The 26,105-nt window shown below is 32.6% G+C and overlaps 1 protein-coding gene across 4 annotated transcripts; it reads right to left on the bottom strand.

The window, feature by feature from the left end:
• Positions 1-31: 31 nt before the first annotated feature.
• On the bottom strand, positions 32-25,846 carry UPL6 (ubiquitin protein ligase 6). 4 transcript variants are annotated; one of them, XR_016521380.1, is made up of 26 exons: positions 25,226-25,781; positions 22,043-22,140; positions 21,763-21,890; positions 19,803-19,914; positions 17,009-17,189; positions 14,814-14,970; positions 13,966-14,148; positions 12,498-12,573; positions 11,516-11,634; positions 11,114-11,415; positions 10,901-10,997; positions 10,465-10,605; positions 9,856-9,939; positions 9,692-9,778; positions 9,393-9,533; positions 9,188-9,313; positions 8,452-8,550; positions 7,889-7,956; positions 6,336-6,402; positions 5,503-5,673; positions 5,104-5,193; positions 2,626-3,887; positions 1,439-1,512; positions 1,287-1,358; positions 1,089-1,178; positions 32-333 (listed from the first exon to the last, which is right to left on the bottom strand). XR_016521380.1 is itself a non-coding variant. In XM_068639887.2 (26 exons), exons 1-26 carry the CDS (start codon positions 25,382-25,384, stop codon positions 267-269), a joined length of 3,096 nt encoding a protein of 1,031 aa, XP_068495988.1. In that variant the 5' UTR covers positions 25,385-25,846; the 3' UTR covers positions 32-266. The 4 variants fall into 4 exon arrangements, 2 of the variants coding, with proteins under 2 accessions (XP_068495988.1, XP_090159295.1); XM_068639887.2 differs by having other exon boundaries at positions 2,626-2,706; positions 14,814-14,996; positions 25,226-25,846; XM_090303169.1 differs by having other exon boundaries at positions 2,626-2,706.
• Positions 25,847-26,105: the final 259 nt, after the last annotated feature.

Below are 26,105 nucleotides of genomic sequence, written 5' to 3'. Positions count from 1 at the left end.
TTCGTTCCGGAATAATTTAATTCCACACAACTTTAGTGATACAAAAAAGTATCCCACTGTAATTATTTTTCATCAAATATATTTACATTTAAGGACAAATTGACAGTGAGAAGATGAAAATGAATATATTATGTACATGGCATTCCTATCCCTCAGTTCACATTACATTGAATATTCTTGTTCTGTGGCGTTTGTCTAGTAAAGAATATTACTGGACCTCTAATGCTATTGAAACGAAATGATGCGGTAAATAGTGGCGCCTCCTTTTAACTCAAATCGAAGCCAGCGTCAGCATTTATGGCATACAGTAATTTGGTTTCCAGTTGCTCTTTACTGCATTGAAAATGAGTGAGTAGGTTTGCCACACAAAATACATCAAAACCTTACACCAGATAAAATAAATCCAAGCTACATTATCGAGAATTAAGATCATGCAAAGATGCATGAATATTGACTAGAGTTAAGAAAAATGGTTCCCGTTATCGTGGCTCAAAACCTTAGTCTTCATAGTCGTAACATAGACAAAATTGAGGGAAATGATAATACTGAAGTGGAAACCATAAACCAGAGATCTGCCCTCCCTCGAAAACTTAACGTGAAACAATGTTTGAATTAAATTTAACGTGAACTATTATCATAGAGAAGTTCTTATATAATGACTGATGTCCAAGCTCAAACATTAAGGACATTCACAACAAACATCTTATTAATGAACTAATATCCAAGAACTACCTAATAAGGTTTCAGACCAGCTAAAAAGGTTTTCAAATTTTTAAATCTGCTAAGACTATATTTCGATATTTTTACAATTCTAAAATCATTATTCTTCCGTGACACACTCATGCGTCAACAAGACGGTGTAATGTTAAATCTAGAGAATCTGATTCTCTCGATTAAATTTGTGTTTCCTATGTACTTTCAGATATCTGGTACACATACACTATAAATTGACAAAACGCAATTTCTCCTTACTTATGTCAGTGTTATTAGTTCAAACATCTTTAATTTTCTAACCGCTCTACAACGGTAGAGACAAACAAATTTTCATGTACACACTTCAAACTGTAAAGACAAGTACTATGACGAACCTTTTATAAGGTGGAAGCTTTAGTAAATTCATACAGGTGGCTGATGTCGGTAATCGGTCAAGAGCTTCCTCCGAACTATTACCACCGGCCCTATAATAAGAGACATCAGACAATTCCAATACGATCCTTTTGTCTGTAAAATATACCAACTTTGGTAGAGATCAAGTGGAGAAAATATTTAATACAATCAAAGCATACCTTTGTATGCAAAACAAAGGTTCAAGATATCGGAATCCTAGCAATGGTCCCCGAGAGCAACCTGTCACAAACCTGTAAGGATAATAAATTTTTATCTCATACTAACATGACATAAAAAGAGCAAATAAATCTTATTGCGGTGTGCATCTTACTTCAAAAAGTTTTTCTTGTTTTCTAATGAAAAGCCTTTGAGAACTTCCCAGAACATCTCAATAACATAATGCTCCTATCAGATGAAAACACAAGTCAGAATTCACAAGTCAAACAAACAAACAAACAAAAAAAAGAAAACTGATAAACCAAAATGGTTCAAATGCTAAAAAACATCCAGACTACTGATATTTTACCCTAGATAGATGGAAAAAAAAAACAAACATAAGCTACAAGATCAGCAAACATCCCTTTTATGTAGAAGGTAAAATTTGGAAGAGCACAGATATCCTCCAACGTGGAGGAAAGAGAAAACCAAGTTGGAGGAAGTTTCAGTGCAACAGCAACCAGAAGATATAAACATAACCAGATCCAGTAATTGGTTTAGCATGAGCCGACCTTAAAAATCACATAATTAAGCATCAATCAAATGCTATACTCAAAAGTTGGAAGGTTGAAAAGACTACACACACTTCCACAGAAATCGTTCCCTTTGTTTGACCAAGACCCTTAGAATGAGAATCAAATTTGATCCATTGCTGAATGGCAAACCCATGCTCATCAGAACTCCAAAAATATTCTTCCAACGGAAAGTACTCACCTTACAGAGTTAAAATGCAAAAATAAAAGCTTCACTGTTTATGAGCCGGTTGAATTTAAAGGAGCTGATTTAGGATTGAGTTAATTGAGTGGAGATGGGAAGAATTTGGCAACCATATTATGTGTTCACTTCATAAATTAAGGGTTTCTTTAGATATGTTTCTCCATGGACATTTATAGTTAGGAAAAGGAATAACGACTAAAAAGAAACATTTTATATGAAACTTCTACAAATTAACATATGCATAAATTAATTTAATTTGCAGATTTTTTTTTTCTTTTCATTTTTCCTTCTTTATTTTCTTTTGTAGTAAGTGTTTATAGAATAATTTATACAAATAGGCCTTAAATGGGTACTGGTTCCTAGGCTGAGTAACTCCGTGATTGATTTATACATCAATAAAAGACTACATGTCTCTCAGTTTCTACAATCTCCATCTTATCTATCTTCAAAATCCAACAAATAATCATAGAAAAAAAACCCTAAGCAAAAGAACAATCTCGAAAAGTTTTTCAGTTAGTGTATCACTTGAATGTTTCTTGCTTTTGCATTACTGACTAAATCCTCACAAAAATACCAGATGCTTACACTATGATAGCCTCCTGCATAGTTTGTATGCTGCCGCAAATCATCAACATCCAAGCTGTCAAGTGAACCTGATATCAAAAGCTATGGAAAACAATACTGTGAAGCAAGTTCAGTACTGAATTACATTGAGACAAATTACAGATTCTAGAGAAAACATGAATTAGTTGAAAACCGAATCCAGGAAAATTGGCAGTTGAACAATATATATAAAAAATTTCAACAAAATATTGAAGTTCATCAACAAATAAGTGTACTAAAAGACCAAGCCTTTCGACTACCACATGTTCACAAAAAACTATGGCTATAGTTACAACACAATGATATGATTTGGAATGCACTATATACCTCTTAAGAGTTTGAACTTAAGACCAAACTCAATTTCATAAAACCAACTATAACGTTGGCACTTCCTAATTCAAATGTTTTATTTTAAGTTATATATCTAGCTAATGTGGGACTAAAGAGGACCCCTGAGACTACCACTAAGGAAGTCATCAAAGAGGTCACACAACTAATAGAAAACTATTAGTTACAACACAATGATATCATTTCGAATGCACTTCATACCTTAAGAGTTTGAACTTAAGACCAAACTCAGATTAATAAAACTGACTTTAACATCAGCACTTCCTAAACTTTATATGCTTTATTTTAAGTTATATATCTAGCTACTATGGGACTAAATAGGACCCTTGAGACTACCATTAAGGAAGCCATTGAAGAGGTCGCAACTAATTGTGGACTATTAGTTACAACACAATGATATCATTTGGAATGCACTTCATACCTCTTAAGAGTTTGAACTTGAGGTCAAACTCAATTTCATAAAACTGACCTCGGATATACTCAGCTTCTTATAAATATAATCAATCCTTGGACCACAAAAGCATTCAGTAAAAATATCTGTTAATAAATTATTTGAATTAACAAACTCAATCTTGACATCTTCCGATACAATATTTTCTCGAATAAAATGACAATCAATCTCAATATATTTGGTCCTTTCATGGAAAAATGGATTTGAGCTAATATGAAGAGCAACTTGATTATCACATATAAGTGTCATTTGATTAACCTCTCCAAAATGCAATTTTTAAAGTAATTGTTTAAGCCAAATAAGCTCACAAGTAGCTGAGGCCATAGCTCTGCTTTTGCATTATATCTCGCCACAACACTTTGTTTCTTGCTCTTCCAAGAGATCAAGTTATCATCAATGGAGACACAATATCCGAAAGTTGATCTTCTGTCAGATGAATCAGCATCTGAATAACAAATGACTTTAGTATGGTTATTGTGACCATATAACAAATCTTTTTTAGGAGAGCCTTTAATGCATTTTAGTATACAAATGACTACATTCCAATGGTCCTCACAAGGGAAATTAAGAAATTGGCTCACCACACTGATGGTAAAGGAAATATCAAGACGACTAACAACAAGATTGTTTAATTTTCCAACTAATTTTTGTACTTAGGATCTGAGAGAGGCTCCCCTTGATAGGGTAGAAGTTTGGCATTGGGATCCATGGGTGTATCAACAAATTTTGAATTTATCAACCTAGTTTCCTCCAAAATATCCAATGCATTTCTTTTTTTAGAGATAACAGTATTAGATTGTGCTATCTCAATCCCTAAGAAATATTTGAGTTTGTCAAGATCTTTGGTCTAAAAGTGTTGACAAAGGTAATGTTTTAGTTGTAAGATGCCACGATGATCACTGTCTGTAAGAACAGTGTCATCAACATATACTACAAGATAGATACACCTAGCACTCGAGCGATGGTAAAAAGATGAATGATATGCTTCATTGCGAGTCATACCAAACTGTTGAACAACATTGCTAAATGGTGATAGTGTGCCCATATGCGAATCCATAAATATAACTTTAAAATCATCTCTAATGTACTAAAGGATGTCTTATAAGTCCCAAAATTGACCAATAGCCTTCTTTCTATACAAAAGCTAACGAAAGATTAAAATTGTTGAGTAACTTTTTTCTCCCCTTGTATTTCAAAACCTTGCCACAGGGAAGACAATTCTGATTGCTAAGGAGCAGAGTGGGTTGTATCTATTGGACCACCCACAAATATTGAATCACACACTTGATATGGGAGTATGGTATGAGGGGGTGTGTTGAAGATCTCCCATTAACTAGAAATAGGATCAAATTATAGTATATAACTAGGAACAAACCTCATTCACGAGACTAGTTCTATAAAGTTAAATAGGCTTAAAGTCACTTTTTAAGAAAATCAAAACATAGAAGCAAATATAACAAAGTCAAGGCGTACTTTTCACTTTATAATTATCAATCATGAAGAACATAAATTTGTAGCAAGAGTCAGGCGTAAATTATGGCATGTAGGAGAAAACGATAATTGTTTATCAAACCAATAAGATCACAATGCAAGAATAAGAATTCAAATGAAAAAAAACCATAGCTTTAGATGCCTGAAAGTCGGTCAAGATAGAAGGAAACCTGAAGTTCATGCTCATTGAACATATCAATCCAATCCTTTTGAATAAGTTGCTGAAATCCTCTCAGGAAATGAGAACTTTGTTGACGTATCTAAAAAAGATAGTTATTTTTAATATATTTGATGCATAATTATAGTCACTCTGAGATGCAATTTAAATTAAAAAAAATTAAGCCTTGTTTGGTTAATTATTTTTCTTATAGACAGTTCTGGTACAAGAAAGATAGGTCAAATGAATCAAAATTTCCCATAAACTAAACCAAAAACGTTTTATGCACTCAACTTTTAGAAAAGAGATCATATAAAAAGGTTAACAAGCATAAATTGATTTTACCTATTCATTTATTTTTTCTCTTATGAGTGTTAATTGAGAACTTTATTCAAAGTAGGCCTTACTTTACCTGAAAATTCAAGCGATGATTGGCTACAAGATGAATAAAAGTAATGACATTCTCATTAGTAACACGGGTGTTCTTTCCGCCTGGAAGTAGCTCCTCTTCTGTTTGCTCTCCGTATTCGTTGTTTACTATAACAAAATATAGTTCCAACTCCGAAATGTCACCCTCATAATGCTGTTAGTCAAAGAAGAATCAGTGGGAAAATATTGACACACTCACCGAGAAAATCAAGGCTTTCCTACAAGCAATCTTTCATTAATTCAAAAGCAATTGTGTTACAAAATCCCCACCCATAGTTCTTAATCCAAGGACAACATAGTGCTAAAATATATTATGTATCTATGGGTAGTATATCACGTATATATGGTAGGACTAGTTACATTAATATTTGTGGTAGTCCAAACATGTATAACACTCATGCTATGATCCCCCCTTCTATTCCAATGTTGATTTTATGTTGTTTGATCATACATATGCAAGTATGACAATATGTTTATGAATGATGAATTGTTACATTTGATCTTAAACCCCCCTTCTTTCATTCCAACATTGAAACTAGAATTTGACAATATTTGTTTTTAACATTGAATTTTTTTTAGTGCATATCAATTCAACACAGGGCCATCAAAACGTGAGTGTTAATTAAAAAAAAATTATGTAACCTATATATAGTGCTATTAGTTTTTTATAGCTTGCATACGAGCTTAAGCTGTTATTTTATTTGCAAGAAACCTTGTTCAATCCAGTAATAACTAGCGTACCTAAATTAATTTTAGTAGAGTTTTCTCAATAATGAAATAGATGCCAGGAAATGAAAGCCAAAGAGGAGATATTACCTTAAGAAAAATAAGATGACGATATAATTCTGGATCCAGGGAAGGCAAGTCATTTAAATAGTTGTGCCTGATACAACCGGAAAATAAAGGCATAAGAAAGCAAGAAGTATAGCTTCTTATAGCACTAAAGCACAAACCTCTCATAGAACTAATGCATATCAAATTAGCAATAATTTCTCTTTCTTTTTCTACATATTCCTAGCACAGGCATGTTTACTTAGTAATTTGCATGGCTTTATCTTATTGGTTCATGTAATTTTTCTTGTTTATTTTCTATATAGGAAAGAAAATTTCAACCTTTATAAAGGATCCAAGGTAATTTGAATCGTATGCAGGAAGAAAATAGGAAGTCAATCATCATAACCCTTGACTACATGATACTTGGGGAACATCCAAAAATTAATTAGGACGTTTTCACTAGGGCTCAGTTAGAAATCTGTATGTTTTCTTATATTTCGAGTTTTCTTTAGGATCCTTCAACTTTTAGGCCTTGTTTAGAAACCTTAAATATAAAAAAGTTTCAGAAACTCTAAGAGGAGACTTGTGTCTTTGTTTAAAGCTAGGTAATTAATTCTCTTTCTAGTTTCCTTTGTTCTTGTGTTCTTATGGCTTCCATGAGTAACTAAAATCTTTTACAGGATGATGAAGGTCCAAATTACTACTTTGTTGGCTGCGCAAACATGGTTCTCTCCAGTTAACAATAGTATAAAACAAATTAGAACAGTAGATCTATAATTGTCTATTAATCCTTAATAACTAGTGGAAATCAACGACACTGGAGTAGAAATACAGCCTAATCTAAATGAACCAAGCCAACATGTTAGTTAGTTCCCATTAGGAGTTAAAGCTATTGATAGGCTAAATCCTAGAAGTTTATTTAGGCTAGTGTATTGGTAATGGAAGTAGTCAAAGATCTTCTCTTGGTTATCAAGAAAGTACATAGAAATTGGCTATTACAGCTTATTAATATCTAAAATCAGTTTGTTTAAAGAGAAAATATACATCCTTGAATCAATAATCAATCCTAAGAACTGAACCTAAGATTTTACCGTGGGCTACAGTTTTGTCGCCATTAAATCATAATCATCTTTTAGTTTTTCCTATTGGTTTAAATTCAACCCCCTCCCCTTCCTCCACATCTCTGTATTGTTTTTTTTTTTTAATTTCATAAAGGAAGTAAGCTTTACCAGTCTGTATGGATATAACCCTCTCAATGTTCTACACTTATTATTTTCTAAACAGAGTAGGAACAAAATTTATTGGGTTGACACCCACCACAAACACAGGAATAAACTTCAAAAACAGAAAAAATATTTAATGTAGTAGTAGAAAACCACTTCTATGGGAAGAGCACATAGGCCCATTCATTTCAAGAAATAAATACATTCACAACAAGCTTTTGCATTACATTAATACCAAGTGTCATTTGTGAATCACAAAACATAAGCAAGTGAACAAATGCATGGAAACTCAAGATCTGAGCATTGAACAATCTAAATTTAAATAGGGTAAATAATAACTGAGGCAAACAAACCAATACAACCAAGTCTTACTTTTGTTTCAATTTGCTCAAAAAGAATGTAGCAAATGGTAAATCAACCAGAATCCCTTCAAACATAGCCTGCAAATGTAATCTGTAAGCGTGAGGTGTTGTTCTAATCAAACAAACACACAAGAAAATAATGCATACAAACAAATAACAGATACAGAACAATGACCCACTAGGCAGATTCAATCACTATGCACGGTCCCACATTATACCAGATTGCTTGAGCCAAACTAAACCCCAAAAAAACTATCTAAGGGAGGAGAATAACCAGGTCTTATACGGAGTATTTTGGCCCTGTTCCTACTATACACTATTGGAAATCTTAAAACACCCCTCTTGCACCTACGAACTTGACATCTGGAGAGTGAAGTTTGCAGGGCTATACTACAGGTAATGTTAACAGGTTAGCCATATATTAAGGCTGCATAGCCTCTGATTTCATATATTAAAAAGAACTGAAAAGGAAGATTCCCTAGATCATGTAAGGATTATTTTGACCATTTTAAGAAAATATGGGATGTCGTGACACCTTATTAAAAAGATGGAGGAAAATGGACAGAAACATACCTTTGCAAGAAGAGTACCAAGAAAATGGAAAAATTGGAGATGTTGTTCATGTATCATTCCTGATCCAGGATTAGGATAAAGCAGGTGATCTGCTGTTTCCTGGATATAATGATGTTCGGAACATCAGATAGCCATTAAACCAATAAATCAAAGTAAAAACATAAGGGCTATAAAGACAGGTGTTTTGCTGAAGCAATGTCCAACCAAAGATTACAAAACATAAAAGCATTTTTTTTTTAAATATTTTCAGTGACACATTACAAACAGTTGGTCGTTGTTACTAGGCATAATAGCAGTTATATTTTCAAAATTAAAAAAAAATGAACTGTGAAGTTTATTCACTACAATTCCTGTCTTTCACACTTCACCCATACACCCCAAACCAGCCACCCCACTGCAACAATATCTAAAAGTTGAATTTGCTGCTCAAGTTGGGCAACTGCGTTGAAATGAAAATACTAACACAGTATCCAGAACAAATTCTACTCAAAGCTTAGGCTATATGTGAATAGTTTTGTGATGAACAAACCTACCTTGTGCTTAAATTCAACTTTAGTTTATAAGGATGTAAGTAATAAAATTCAAAACTATAGACCACACGATCATGGAGGTTATGACTTGAATGCACTGTTCCAAAAGCTTACGCTTTTAGGCAAAGTACAAAAATGGTTTTATATCTAGCAGTTGTTATACGTTAAGAAACATAAAACATAAACAGTGGATAATGTCATATGACCTTAAATAATCCATATTGCACATCAAATGCAGCACGTGTGATGTTCTCCATGAAATCTTTAAATATTCCACCTCCATCTATTCCTGCCTCTTCAACTCCAAATTCATTAACAAAAGCCACACGAATCTGAAAATTTAATTGAAGGATGACTTACAAGTCCTCAAGACCAGGGAGAAAATGGTTAGTAAACATTAGCATGCCTTACCAGTCCTCGGAGGTCATCTTCTGACAGCTGACTCATTTGATTGTAGGCATCTTCCAAAATATGATTCCGACGTATTTTGAACCGGTTTCTAGTAAAAACAGCCTGAGATCCATGTCTTTGCCTTGCAGCAGCTAGTTGAGACTGATGAAACAATAAATAGACAACAGCTAGTTTATGAAAACACATCGGAAACATATGATATGCTGAAACTCCAAAGCTGCTCATTATCATCAACTGTAATTCTGTAATACAAAAATAACCCATATCTGAATAATATCAGAATTTAGTGAGATTCTTACAGTGAAAATTTTAGCCCTGCTAGTAAATGGTATCAAGAAAGGAGCCTGCTTCAAAATTTCATTTGCTCGAGTATTTTCTATAACAGCCTGCAGAAAAAAGTTGCACAACTAACAAATCATGTTTCTGTGCATATTCCCCTAAATATCAATTGTATAGGAAATACCTGAGAGATAAAGTAGTCATTCACCCCATCAGCATGAAAGTCACTGGGAGATGTAAACTGTCGTCTGTTGTTCCAATCTTGCAGCTATGGGGGGAAAACGTAAATTAGGAAAAAGATAAAAGAACCTTCAGATGCATAAGGTTATTAGTAGTGCAGATGCCCTTTTTAGGAAAGAGGCATCAAAGAAATTGTAACTTGAATAAGTATTAGAAGAGTACGGATAACCTCTAAATATTCCTTGTAATTAATAGAAAAAAAGATATTGCCATTCCTTTTTAATAGAAACAAATGATATATCATTTTACCAGAGGTTATTTATTAGTGAAAAAGGAATGAAAGCACCACTACAGAAAATATTAGATACCCTTCAAAATGGAATAAGAAAAATTATTCGATAAGGGAAAAAAAGAATAAAAGTGCAGTAAGGCTGTCCAGTTTCTCTGAAACTCCCCAGAAATAGTTATAGCATAGTACTATAGAAGCCACAAACATATAAACCCATTATAATGTAAAGTATCAAGTGATGCCCTTGATAAAACATCATAATATCATGAAATCTTCCAAGTTCAACAGAGAGGAAACATGAAACTATTGTTTCTGTTGTTCTACCTGGGACAGAAGCTCAGAGACTACAATGCTAACCCTCTGCTGAATGGCTTCGAACTGCTTTTTAATTGCTGTGCTGACTGGAACAGATTTTACCAAATTAGCAGACGTGGTATGATTCACCCACAATAGCTGCCACAGCACCTGCAGAAATAACAAACTTCAAAAACTAGTTGCTACTTCAAAGCAGGTTACATTTGTAAGGGGCATTGCACTAAAACTTTAGGGATGTTTTTGACATTTTTGGCATGACATTGGTAGACATCCTTCGAAAAAATTTGACACACCTTGTTTATGATTAGAGAGCAAGAAAGATTTTATTTTTCATTTTAACAATCTGTGAATGAATTCCCTCTCCCTCGGAACTACAGATTTCAATCTCTGAACTCTCAACAACTTGTCTCACTAAAATAACAGGCATTCCATTCCATAACATTACCTGCCTTAGCAGAATGATAAGACTTCTAATATCCTTCAGTGATAGTGGTTTCTCCTGCTCATAATATTCCTCATTATCAACTATCATGAGCATATGCCTGATTAAAGAAGAACAGGTTATGATTAAATGAAATACTAAAAGTGTGCAGAAACTACAATTCGTGCATCAACACAAGCATTTATTAAACAAGTCAATAGTATAAAAGATTCTTACTTGTAAACAGGACAGAATACAGAAAGCGGCAACAGCCAACCTGGTGCATCGCCAGAGAGGTATGATAACCGTTCAGACAAGGATGACCATTTTTTGTTTTCATGGCACCGTTTCATAAAATTCCAAAGAATAGGAACAAGTTCAGTTCTGTAGGCAAGTACAGTCATAATCTTTTCAAGAGGCAATGTGTTGAAGATAACATGTAAAAATCCACAAACTGCACCAACAGCTGCCACCTCCCTCTCCTCTGGCTCACGATCTGAATCATTGGCAGATGAAAAATCTCTAAATAATATATTTATCTGCATGTGACAAAAATCAAAATTCATCAATTTTTCAAAATAAATGGTAGAGAATTTTTTTTTGACACTTGATACAGAAATCATTTGCAAGATGGTATACCAGTTGAAGAAGGAAGCGAGTATCTATGGCATTAGAGATTTGTTGAATCAATTTCCTATCCAAAACTACTTCCATGACTTCATCTTCGCCAGTCATTTCATCCTCAGCAATTTTAGAGTCTGGAATTAAAACTACACAGCTTAGAAACAAACGGTAAAGAGAGAGAACCATCTCCCATACACACAAAAAAATAAAAATAATAATTATGATTAAATATAGTAACCAGGCTTCAGAGTTTATGCTCAAATCTAACATAGAAAAAGTTGCACACTTATTATTGCATAGTAAGTTGACTTCTGTATGATAGATTACTTTGCTTGGGGTTCTAAAAAAAGTGTGTCCTTCCACTCTTTTGCAGTTTCTAATTATACACTCAGTGTTTGCAGGTAAAACTAGGCTGTGATGTTACAGAAGTAATAGAAAACCATTCATGTCCCTTCACCTAATAATAACTTAATCTTTGTTGGGTCATGACAAATTGCAATATGGAGTGTCAATATTTCGCCTACGGTTTCTACTTGCTTTAAGTTAGTTTCTATAACTAATATGCAAACAGATTATAGACTAATTAATTAAATTTATCAGACACCTGAGGTTGACTCTTTATTCCCCCTTTTGGCTTTTTAGATATTGTTGCATGAAATGTAATTGCCTTCTTCCTTCCAAACATTAATGTATATGTGTATATATTGAGAATTGTTTATATTGGGAAACGTGATCCATCCTTGATTAAAGGGTTAGGTTATTTCCTGGATTAAAGGGCTAGGTTATTGCCTAACTGTCTCTTTAGGAGTATGTATGTATATATAGATGTAATTGTACCTTATGATAATGAACAAAAAATTCAGAAATACTCTCACCAAATTAACAATACATTCTTCCTTCTTTTAAAGAGAAGAAAGATGATATTTGTCAATAAAATTTCATAAAGAAAATAGTATCTTTAATAAGAAAAGCTTGAAGGTCTAATCAGAAATCATACTCTCTCTACCATCAGATCTTGTCGGAGATGGATATGATTCCAGCAAAAATGTCGTAACAGAAGCAAGGTCTATAGCCTGCATACAAAACAAACACAAATCAACTTAGGTTTTAAGAATAACTTTCTAACTTCATTCTCATTAAAGATTGAAACCACCAACCCTAAGCCCCCATAAAAAAAAAACTTAAAGATACACTTTCACAGCCATATCTAAAGACAAAGCTTTGTGCAGAATGATTTGAAGATGGTTAAAAGTTTAAACATAATGGTAGATGAATGCATAGCCTAACGGCCCTAATCCACAAAGCCTGTAAATCTTCTTCAATCTGTTAGTGCTTCCTCCTTCTTCCTAAACAACCAAGCTTAGCAAGAAAAAATGTGTTTTTGAGTAATTTCCAAAATTTGTGTTACAAAGAAGTTTAACATTTATACATATGGTCAGTTGTTAAAGCAGAATCAAATTATTAAGACTTATAATATATTGATTAAAAGTTACGTGTCTTCATTGTAATTGTTTCTAAAGCATTACATGAGCTCCTTTGGCTGTAAACTAAGTGCCTCACCATTTATAACACAATGAAAAGTTTGACAATTAGCAAAAATAAAAGAAATAAGTCTAGATTAATAATTTCAATTTGAATTTAAATGAAATGATGTTTTAAAAGAAGGCCAGTGAATATATATTTAATAAATTGACCTTTTCCTACTAGTCTATCTTGACCACAAATACTTGTTTAGAATTTTCTATCTTATGCTTACACTGAAATATTAGGACCTTTAATTTTTCTACTATTTACATCTTTAATGCGTTAAAATATGAGCTTTGTATTTACTATTCACTGGTATGCATATACCTAATTAAGCACATACTCACCAATCAGAGGTTCCTTCTGTTCTTTAAAGCAAATAATTTTAAGTTCATTCAACTACATTCAACCACGAAGATTGCTTATAAGGCATTAAGATACTCAATTATATTCAACAAAAGAATACTACTTATTAAGATTATTCATCTTTTCTATGTTTATCATTTACCTAAAGTATCCACATTTCAATCAAATCGAATAAAAATGTTCAAGGCCCAAAAGCACAATAGGTGTAGAGTTTAAGCAACACAACTATAAATTTATAGGAAAAAAATATCACATCTGGTATACCCAATCAAATCAAAGTTTGTAATAAATTAATAGACAAACTAGCTTTTGGACCACCCACAAATACCTAGTACCACAAAAATATTTAGTCCCATGCTCAAAATGTCTAGTTCTCGACATGAGGATATGTGTTGCAAATCTCACATCAAAGACGGATATGACCAAATTATAGTGTATTAGTGAATACAAATCTCACCTTATGAGCAAATTTTTTAGGTTGATTTAGGCTTAAAATCCATTTTCTAAGCTACACAAAGCAATATAAAATTAAATATTAGAATAACACTAACAAATGGCAATTGTAGTCTCCTTACCATATCAAAGGAACAGTCAGGTCGAGACAAAGCAATTCCACCAATTTCTAATATATTTCCAAGAAGACAGGCATAGGTAGGAAATTCATCTGATATATCATTGGGAAGAGAACTAATCAGATTTGGTAACCATGTTGCCATCCGATGAACATAATGTTGGCCCAGGCCCTGTTTTGCAAAAACCTAAGTAGAAAAAAATAATCCAACTTCTCACAAGACTTTTCAAGGTGAAAGCAAGTAGAAAAAAATAGTCGTAAAACATTAACCAACATGCCAAGGAAAATTCAGCATGAAGGCTGGAGATATGAAAAGACAAAGACACAAGCAAAAAAATAGAGATAACTTTATTTCTAGTCAGTTCAGGTGATCCCCCAATCCCCCAGATTTTTAAATTAGCATGCAGAGACCCTAAACACATAATAAAGATTTTGTCTTTCCATATGGTCCTTTTACTTGAATTATGAATGGCATGTTGACCTTTTCCTTCAGTTTTGGTTAACAGGGTTGTGCTCTATATAGGTATTGAAGATCCATCCACACAAAGAGAATTTAGAATGTCTGTTCGTACTTATAGAATTATTTAATTTTCTGTATTTCAACAGGGAGAAATAAAAGGAGTTTAAATTACTGAGTAAAATTTCTTTCAGTGATTTCCAAGAATTTCATCATCATCATACATGGTTTCTGTGTGAAATGAATAGATCCTTTAAACACTATGACATCAATCTGGATTTCAGTTCCCCCTTATATTACAGAACAGATAAACATCTTTGATGAACAATACCTCTTTAATCCCATCTTATTACAGAGAAAAGGATGTCCATCAAATAGGTTAGTACAATGTATACCTGTTTTAAGTTTGGAAAAACATGCCACAAGAAAGGAATTGTAAGGATCTGTGATGAGAAGCTATATACTGGATCAGTTGGTGAACAGATACATGGCTTCTGACCAATGTGGCATATTAGAACAGTAAGCACACGCTCCAATGATGATCCTTTTTCACTGTAAATACAATTTTCAGCATTATCCTGCAGTAGATCATTTAGGTAGTTTATGGGTTCAAGTAAAGCATGGTATAACAGATAAAATGAATATCATACGAAATAACAAAACTAGAAGCAGTCTGATTAGAATTATGACGTGGATGGAATATAAGATTTAACTGTACATTTGATCCTTTAGCTCAGAATTCATCAAATATTAATAATAATCACACAAAGAACTATAACACAAACATATGCAATACACTGCATGGAAGTTTCTTCAAACATATTAATAACTTTCATTAATAATATAAAAAAAGCTTTGATCTTAATACAAGTGCATTATGAATTTTGGGGTCCCATGAAGGACATATTCTACCGTGGCCTTACAAGAGGAATGACTGTCTGGCAGCCTCTAGAGCACAAGGAAGCTTTCTATAACAAAAAAAATGAAATTAATCCATAAATAAACTACATTACTGCCCTTGCTCAGTCCCACCTATTGGAAAAGAAAAGGTTATCTTCTGCCTAGCATCTAGAAGCTGACTCTATCAATATCTACTTTGTACTTCTAGGCAGGTGTGTACTCATTGTAACTTCATTTTATCTTTGCCTCTAACATGTTATTTTATATATGCACCACTACCACCAATTAAAAATAACTAATAACTGAATTCTAAAATTTGTTTACAAATTAAAAATTATAAGATAACCTTAAACATTTTCCCACATTTCTGCATAGAATTTGTGTTGAAAATCAGTGATATGTATTTTGGTTCATTTTGGGTTTGATCGGTCTGGAAAACATCAACCCGTACCAACCATAATCAGTAAGGATAAATTGAACTTGAACTCAACCGAACTAAAACAAACCAATGATCCAATCCGTAGAGGAGAAATACAATCAATGCGACCCATACCCACTTACACCTTTAAATAATATACTAAATTTCACCAATGCTTGTTGGTGAGTAGCAAGGAGCCACCTCATTCCCCTTACGCTTGGTTTTAGGTTTAAGTCATTTTAAAGAAGAAGAAAAACAGGCACTGGAAGAACTTTGCACCCTAAAATAGGTCCACGAGACTAGACCATAATACATAATAAAACTAAATATCATTTGTATAATCATCATTATCCCAGATAGCAATGCGGGGTGGCTAACTCCAAAAATGAGATAGCAGATGGTAGGATGACCATTGTCTAATATTTTATATGCTCAATAGCAGCAACAATCCAAGTAACATTAAAGAAATAAAGAAAAAACTACACAGGGAGTTTACATTTCTAAGTGTAATGATGAAAGAAAAAATATAAAACAAAACATGACCCCTCTTTGACATGAGCAGAACACACACCAAAGGATGTGAACAGAGAGAAGAAGAGAGAACAATGTTCCAGTGTTCCAGAGTGTATACGAGTGGGCCAGAAACTCCACTGGAGTGTCATGGGTTGGCCACAAACATAGATGGGAGCTCTGGTCAGATGGTTTGCATTGAAGGGACAAGAAACCACAATCAAAAGGAGTAAGAGTGGAAAAATAAGGTCTGATCAAATAAAAAGTGGGTGAAATCCAAAGTTTGTCTCCACTAAAATCTTTGGTAAAAACCCTTAGTTTCTCCTATAAATCCATGAAACATCATCTTTGATAAAAACTGTGGCCGTTTTTGAGAGTCAAGCCACGTCACATGTCAGGCCAAGTCCAAAATAAACACTGCATTATAACATTGAAGGAACACATTTTCAAAATCAACCACGTGAGATTAGTTGTTTATTATTAAAAGAGTCTTCCTTAGACATCAAGAAAACTTCAAATGAGACCGGTATCAAGGATAACAAATGCTCCCACACACAATATAAAGAATAGGAAGCATTACAAAATACACTTTGACGAACATATTTACATATTAGGATAATTACTGATGAAGAAAATTAAAAGATAAATATGTTAACCAAGATATCTTAACTTGTTCTTTGACCTTAATATGGCACTAGATGAGGATGATTTTGTAGGGTGCCAAGAAATAAAAACTAAAAAAAAAAAGAATTGCAATGTTACCTTTCCTGTAAGAATAATCTCTCTAAGTAGACTAAATGCATTGTTTTTAGACAGACATGCTACTATCTTACAGCTCCATGGCAGTTTGAGATCTATCAACAATACTAAGACTTCCAATAAAGGAATAGCCGATGCATTAGATTCCTTCGGAGTTAATAAAAGCTGGTCCTTCAAGTGATACCTGTGCAGAAAAAAAATACTATATAAGCATGATAACACAAAAACCAGTCCCTACCTATGAATATATATCATAAATATGAAATTTTATGTACCCAAGATAAACAAAGGAACAGGTATGTAGATATACAAAAATTCAATGTGACTAAAACATGAACCCAAGGTTTTAAAGTATTCTTCAAATAAAAAAATACAGCAACATCAAAATCCATGCCAAAATGTATCTTCCTTTTAAAAGGACAATGACAACACAAATGTCCAGGATATGTCATGAAATACAAACAAATCACCAAATATTCAACCACATATACTTGTCATTCTTGATGACTCCATATATCTAATTATTACAGAAGTAGAAGTGGAACAAGCCAAACCCAAACCAGAGCCCAGTTTAATTCATTGTTCACCATAACCTGTGTTTAAAATATATAATAATCAAAATCTTATTGTGACAACTTTTTAAAGAGAAATGAATTTTTCCTTAACAACTTAGATCCAACATAGTTAATAATATCTACACTATATATATTATATTAAAAACGTTTTAATTTATTCTCCTATCATATATTTATTATTAAAGGATATTAAATTGCTTGTATTTATTGTATTGATTTCATATTCTTCTCAATATAAAAAAAGAATTTCTGTTGTACAAAAACACAGTTTCAGTTCAATAACTCTCTCTTTCCTATAGTTTAGCCATATCTATTTAAAAATTAGAAATAAAACATACAAAAGAGAGAAATCAAGAAAGCATGTAATAGAAATTGTTACAAATATGAAAATTTTTAGTTATTAAGAACCTGCGTTGAAAGGAATTTATAAAAACTAATTGATCCATGATCCTTAAAAAGCTAAAATTCTTGGAACTTTCACTTGACCAGAACTCTTGGATCCTTAGACCATGTGATTATGTGGTCTAGAGTTCAATTCTTTGACGTTCCCACTTTTCTAAATAGACGTAAATTACAACACAAGGTAGAGAGGATCAGTGTGTTGTCCCTGCTTTAAGTCAAAGGCATGAAAGCCATGTTAGATATAAAACACTTCATGCGATCTTTGTCTAACACAGCCAACAACTTAAGCTTTTTGAGGAATTGATTAAATACACTTAACAATATTGCTCTGCTAAGAAAATAAATAAAGGGAACAAAATCTAATAGCATTATGTACCACATCCTTCATCCAGGGGTTAGGGAGTATATCAATGCTTATAGATATGTAAGTGGGTAGGATGGTGTTTACAGATCCCTTATGGTGATCTTCAAATGATTTCTGTAAGTTCTGGTCTCAGATATGTATAGTCTGAGCAAACATGGTGCGTTTTTTATCTTCTTTAATTGTCTTTTGTCCTTTACCTTTTTCTTTTAACTTCCTTGGAGATTTTCTATCCTCCCCCTACCTCTGTTTTTTCTCTGCCCTCTATAATAAATCACATAATAAAAAAAACGCTTAGAGAATTTGAGAATCAACTGAAAAACAGCAGTAGAAACTTGCATTCAAACTCTCCCAAAAAAACACTGCTACCCATCAAACAGCCTCAATTTTCTCACTAATAAAATGAACTCTCCCAAAACTAAGTTATTAATGAAAAAAATAAAAAGGTTTCCCTCTCATGTGAACCATTTTATTTGGGCTTTAACCATGATAAATGCACAAGCCCATTTAATTATGTGCATCTGTCATTTGTTCTTAAAATAAACTTAATTATGGACAGAGGGTGCAAGAATCGAAATGATCATAGAGACCTTGATCCCATGTCATAAACTAACTCCCCCAAAAGCTAAGGGTATAAGGAGAAGGAACAACATGAGTATTAAGTCTTTAACAAAAGACAATATATAAAAGAAAATAGCACAAAGTATTGACAAGATCCTCCACAGCCTATAGGCTATAACCCATTTCAAATTCATATTCACTAGTCAGCCACCACTTCTAATGGCATTCTAATTGAAGCAATTAAACTCAGGAATACAGGTCCAGTCTAAATAAAAAACCATTTGAAGAATTCATTCATACCCCAAAAAAAAAAGTATAAATATAACCATTTTTCTGACTTTAATCTGCTGACCACCTAAAAAATACTACAAATGAAACAGAAGAAATTAACTAATACTATGCCCAGTCCTCTATATGGGAAACAAATGGGTGTAATTTTTTGTTATCCTAATTATATGAATTAAATTTTATACCCTTAATTTGTTGCAAAGTCTAATAATGAGACGTCTATTGCCCATACAAGTGGATGCATTCATTGGTCTATTAACCATATAAGTTACAACCATTAGAGAAAAGTTATCTCTTGAATTACAATAGTGTTGATAAATATGATCACGACTTAAACCATTCAATTCTCTGGTTATTTTTTAAACTATATTAAAATTCACGACATTATTAATTAAAATTGAAACTAACTAAGCAATTTTCATCGATGTTAATCAATTAATTGTTTATTTCTTCTATAAAGCATATAAGGAGGTAGTATTATTTAATAATAACATGAAACTTAGAATCCAATGCAAAACAATAATAAACTAAAAAGAAAATAGAAACCAGCAAGAAAATTTAGAAAAGTCAAAGGCCCAAAAATAATGAATTTTAAACAAATGAAACCAACCTATTATGATGTACAGCACGAATACAAGTATATACAAATTGCTTCACTCGATAGTTCACCAAAGCACACCTGGACGAGTACTCCTCAGCAGCAAAAAGTTGGACAACATCCCCTGTTGCATACATTTTAATACTACACATAAAGTTCCATTCCCAACCATAAAACTTGCAGATACAGCAAGGATGCAGAGGCATATATCAACAATAAAAAAATACAGCTTTTGTCCTAACAAGAAAAACAGATTGAAATATATTAGATCAGTTGCATGCAGCAAAAATAAAGAATGACATATTCGGGTCTCTATGTCTACATACTTAGTCAGACTCCATGAATCATGATTAGGCTTACAAAAGACATGCAGGAACAAACAAAAAAACTGGGACTAAGTTGTCAATTGCATTCTCCTTACCGTGCTGTCTCAAATATAACCACATTTTTATATAAAACCAGACTTCATTTGGGAGAAAATAAGTACAAAAAATGAAATAAATACATCCTTCAACATCTTTAGCAAAAGTAATTTCCATAATATCTTATATGCAAGTGCTTTCAAGAACAGAAAGTATAGTTCATGGTACTAATACTATTCTTATTCTTACATGACTAACAATAGATGTAGCATCAGCCATGGGGTAGGATTTTATACTATCACTTTTTTTGTCCATGAAAAAGAATTCATTGAGAGAAATGAAAAATTCACAAATCATCCACATAATTGTTTGGAGAGAAAACGTACAAATTAAAGTAAATGATTTATACATGTGAGATTTTAAAACATTTGCTTACCATGTTTTGTGTTTTTGCGTCTCATTTTCAAATTGTGATGATAAAGTGTTACACAGGAGCACATGATATTTCAAGAGAAGAATCTCAACAGAAATATGTTGAGGAGAGGGAAAAGAATTTATATTTTGTTTGATTTTTTTTCTTGGGATATGTATATATTTATAAATCCCTATGCGGATAAAAGTTATTTTGAAGCAACTTTAAAATGTAATGTGAATATTATTTATATGTTTATATTATCTTGTGATGATTAGTAGTAATATAACTGTTAGTGGGATGTTACACAAAGGGTGAAGAAATAAGTTCAGGCATAAAAACTATCCTGGAATGGACATTTCAGAAAGTAATAAAAGCATAACTTCAAAATATGCAATCAGGAACAACATTTTAACATCCAAAATGAGGGTTCTCGAATGCACTCTCTCCCATTTTGGAATGGATAATCTTGAAATATTTCGGAATGAAGGTTCCAAAATACATTCTTCCTCATTCCAACAGCAAAGGGCTTGTTGGCAGTGGAGAAGCAATATGTACAGTGCAGGAAGCAAAGACCCATAATCGGTAATACAACTCTTGTGACCTGATAATCTCCCACCCACCCCAACCACAAAACCCATTCTTCTTCTTTTTCTTCTTCTTCTATTATTATATTTATTATTATTATTATTATTATTATTATTATTATTATTATTATTATTAACAGGATAAAAAATATTTAGAATAATAACACTAATAATAATCATAATAAAATTTTAAAAAAATATATTTAGAACGAAGATTAAAGATACAGTAATAATGTGCTGCATATATGTGATCTATAAAAGATACATATGACGGGTCAAATGAAAGATAATCCACTTAAAAGTGAAAGAGATAAACTCACAATTTTCAGAGAAACTAATAAAAGAGACCTTGTTATGAATTGTTTTATTAAAATACAGGTTGTTTATAGTGCTTGATGGCCTTGGTTGGTTTCCCCATGTAATTGAGTCCACTTAGTCAGACAAGGATTGGTTTGCATTGTTCTGTTAAACAGATCTTCTTTTGGTGGTTGAAGTATTAAACGAAAAAGAAATAAACATTCCAGCTTGCAGAATCTTGCTAAAAACCTAATAAAATATACATGAAATAAACTACAAAATCCACGACAAAAGGAACTCTGATTAAAAATTACCACTCTCTCGAACAAACTGTTGAAGCAATCGGCAAATTTGCACAAGAATTAAAAAATCTTCAATATTTTCTGCATTAAAGAAATAGAGGAACTGACGGAGGAAATCAGAATCTGGACCAAAAGCATTCCTGAATGCAAATAAAATGGCATTAACTTCAGTTTTAACAGTGCAGAGTTTGGGTATCATACTAAATACATCAATAATAATTTTTATAGAAACTGAGTGGAAGGAAGTAAATAGATTTCATGCAACAATTCAGAGATAAAAATCCAAATTCACCTGTCTAAATTCTGGCAGTTCTTCCCATAGATGCTAAGGAATTTCTCTCGTAGTTTAGACTGTTCTGCTCTGACAACTTTTCTCCCTCTGAAGCATTTCTGTAGCAAGAATCAGTGAACAATTTGCAAGATGCTCATGAAAGATGGATTAACACTCATCATAGATGTATCTTTCCAGTAATAGACATTTATAGCACATATGAAACCATATTCTAGGGGCCTAAGCTTTAAAGTTAGGAAATGTGAAATGCTTATTTCCCATAGATGTAAGCGTTAAAAATTGATTTATAATTTTATAAAACAAATTTCCTAGAACCATAAAAATGATGGGCACTAAACACAATAAAATTTAAATAAACAATGATCTATGATTGCATAAACTTTTTTTCTTAAGCAAAGTACATAGCATGGCATCATTCAACAGGCATTCAACCCAATTCATAAAGTCAAATTGAATTTAAATTTTGAAGAGAATTGTTAAATACCATGGCAAAATATTGTAAACAAAATCTTCAAAGCTGAAATCATTCTATATGCAGTGCAATGTATGATTAATTGATTCAGTCAGTTTATATGCCATATCATTGTAACTGTGAAACAACTACACATTTATTTCCTCAATGATCATTGAACTTGGCCAAGGAGAACAATTAATAATCAAATTTGAAATTGAAGAGATGAGTGTTAAAGATATGATACACTGTAACAAGTTTAACTCATGATATATATCCATCTTGATGGGGAATGTTAGAGATATGATACTCTATAACTTGAAAAATATGCATGGCTAATATTCAAGATATGATTAGATACTCCGGGGAAATATGTATAGCTCGAGATCAGGAATTACATCCCTTATTACCCTTCTTTTTTTTTCCTTATTTTGCATTCTTGATCATTATAAATAGAGAATCTTTGACTTTTTGACACACATTCAGCAAATCCTGCATTAAGTTGAATTTTTGAGAGTCTTTGGAAACAAAGTATTTTCACTTAGGTAGGAATAACATAGATCATAGGGATTGCAATTTTAGTAATACTCGAGGAATATGACTTGAAAGCAAAAGATGCCATTCCACAAGTTTATAAGTTTATAATACAAAAAGATGGAGAAATCAACAAGGATGTCACACAGGAGACATGAGGATTGGATAAAATGGAGAATGATATATGGGGTTATTTGTGATTGCACAATACTACCAAACTCAACAGCTAGTCTAACTAGTGAATGTTGAAAACAGCATGGGAGAAAAGTGAAAGTAATAAAAATGAAAAAAGTTAAGATAGATGTGCGACCACACAAGAGAGGAAAATATATAGAACTATCATATATGAGAAGGGATTTGTGTATAACTAATTGATAGAAGAATAATAGAAAATTGATTAGGGTGATTTGGCCATATAAAAAGAAGGTCACGAGAAGACCAAGTGAAGAAAAGTAGACTGCACAGTCTTTAGTCCTATGAAAGGAGGAGAGGAAAATAAAAAAAGACACTAGAGGAAGTCATCAAGTGTGAGCTCATGGTAAGCAATATCCCTACAAATTTGGTTTCAGTAGAGCAAAATGGTGTGATCCATGAAACCGAGCTTGCCTAGTGGGACAAGAATATTTTATTTATTGTTATCAGGCAGACTTCCATAGAACAAGCACATTTGTCGAGTGAATTTTGCACTCTTCATGCCCAATATCATCATGCACCACTAACCACACAAAACACTTGACTTCCTCTAGATCGTGTAGCTTTCAGATCCAACATGATTCTTGACAAGTATTATAGTTGCATTTCATCAATCATATGTACCCATGGCTACTTATTAAAAACAAATTAAACTTATTTGATATTTTAGTTGTTTACACTTTCTTTCATTGAAGAGAACATTAAAGTTTTGATGGCAGCAAGTTTGGTACAAATGAAGAAAAGAATACTTACATTCTATTTTAAAGTTGAGCAAAAAGCTGACTTTATTACTTACTGTATTAATTTTTACTTATTTTAAATTATTAAACATATTAAAACCATGCAATAAAACAATATATATAATTTATTAAATAAATTTAAAAATAAAATACCACATAAAATAATAAACATATTTTTTATAAAGAAAAACGGCCTACAATTAATTTAGGACAAACTACTAAATGAATTGAGATAGAAAAATTAAGTAAAAGATATACTTTTGATTGATATGTTTTAAATTTAGTTTTTACTGACTATTTTCTATTTAAGGAATAAATCATATGTGTGTGTGTTAAATAATACTAAGTACTTTTGCTGTGACATTTTTTAAGGCAAATTTTATTTTTAGAACAATTTGGACCAACTTCCCATCATAGGCTTCAAAATTAGGGGAAGAATGAGAATCTCTGATTTTTTGGCAGTGAGGTGCTTTTGTTCCTCTAGTGAATGCAGTAGGAGTGTGTTGTTGTTAAAAGGTAGGCTCGTGAATAGTTTTGTAATTCTAACAGATAAGAATGTCCAAAATGTAGTCTATTTCCATTACCATCATATCTAATTAAGGAATGGGAATGAGTTTACGGCTTTTCTCCGTCCCTCTGCTCAGAGATTTCAAGGAAATTGTTATCACCAATAAGCAAGGAGTTGAAAGAACTTATATGTACATGTTGGTAATATAAGCTAGTATTTTTTTCATTATTGTTATAGGAGGACTCCCTATCCTCCTCCTGGTGTATTTTATCTCCTATCTTCGTAAAATTCTTCTTCAAAATAATAATAATGATGATGATGATATTCAATCAGCAGTTAGCTTTGCATGACCACTCAAAACAGCTCAAGTCACTATTACTGATTCCTAATGAAATTATGCGTGTATAGCTAGGCTGAAAGCCAGAACACCCATCATCCCATCTCAAAAACACCCTCAACAATCTGAAACACTTAAAAGTACACACCTAAGACTCCAAAAACAGCAATTGAAATTGCCACAGCCAGCTTAACACAAGTTTCAACAACAAATTCTCACTACAAGAATCAAGGCATTAAAATGCAAAAATAGCTGCAAAATAAATAAGCAAAGAAACATAAAAGTTCAATTCAATTGTTTTCGCATAGTAGATCCACCTGAGGTACACTTCACAGTAACTAACTAGACTATTGAATTAGAGTTATTTCGTAGTGATTACAACCAGTGGAATCAAAAGCATGCGGAAGCAGAGAAACCAAACCTGAATCTTGAGTGCAGAAGAGTTCTGCTGGCGCAACCACAAGCGCCGGTTCCGCTCTAATCGCGTCTGTTCAAGAAGATTCTTTCTGTCCCGTTCCTTCGAACTGCGACCGCCTAAATCAACACGCTTACGAGTAGAGGAATCGCCGCTGAAAAACATGTTTATTCGATTTCCTTTCCACGCGGCTCCGCCCAATTCACGCCCTAACTTTCAAAATATGATAAATAAAGAAAGAAAGAGAAGCAGAGAAAACAATCGAAGTAGGCGAAGCTGTGGTAAATCTGCAATGAGAGAGATTTCAACGAGGACTCGAAGCCCTAGATATGGAGACCACAGCAAAGGTAGTTGGTAGAAAGATAATTGTGAATTGCAGATTTCGATTACCGGGGAAAAGAAATAATAATGCAAATAATAAGCAGAAAATGCTCCCAAGGGAAAATAAGAAAAGAAAACGCGAATCTTCTTTAACTTTCTGGGTGAAGTGTGTTAACATGCGAGGAAGGTTCTGATGGCAAGGAACAAGAAACCACCGGTTCAAATGCCAAAGTATGGTAGCAAGAGCACTGACTAGTTGCCACAAAAAGATTTTATTGTTTCTTGAATTTTCCACAATATAATAATAAATATAATGTTAGTTACATAAAATTAAATGTTATAGTTCTTAGTTTATTATATATTATATGATCAATTTAATTCAATATAAATAAAATTATATTACAACCAGAAATATGCTTTGATTAAATTGACCAAGACTTATGCAAATATTAATTATTTACTTTTATAATTATTTCAAAACTAATTGGTAAAATCATTTCTGATTACTTGAAAGTAAGAAACCAATAAAAGTCGATATATTTTTTTAATTTCAATCTCCAAGTTG

This window comes from Phaseolus vulgaris, chromosome 6 (genome assembly GCF_051622355.1).
Source record: "Phaseolus vulgaris cultivar YP4 chromosome 6, ASM5162235v1, whole genome shotgun sequence".
NCBI classification, from domain to species: Eukaryota; Viridiplantae; Streptophyta; class Magnoliopsida; order Fabales; family Fabaceae; genus Phaseolus; species Phaseolus vulgaris.
This window is presented reverse-complemented; position numbering and strand designations above follow the sequence as displayed.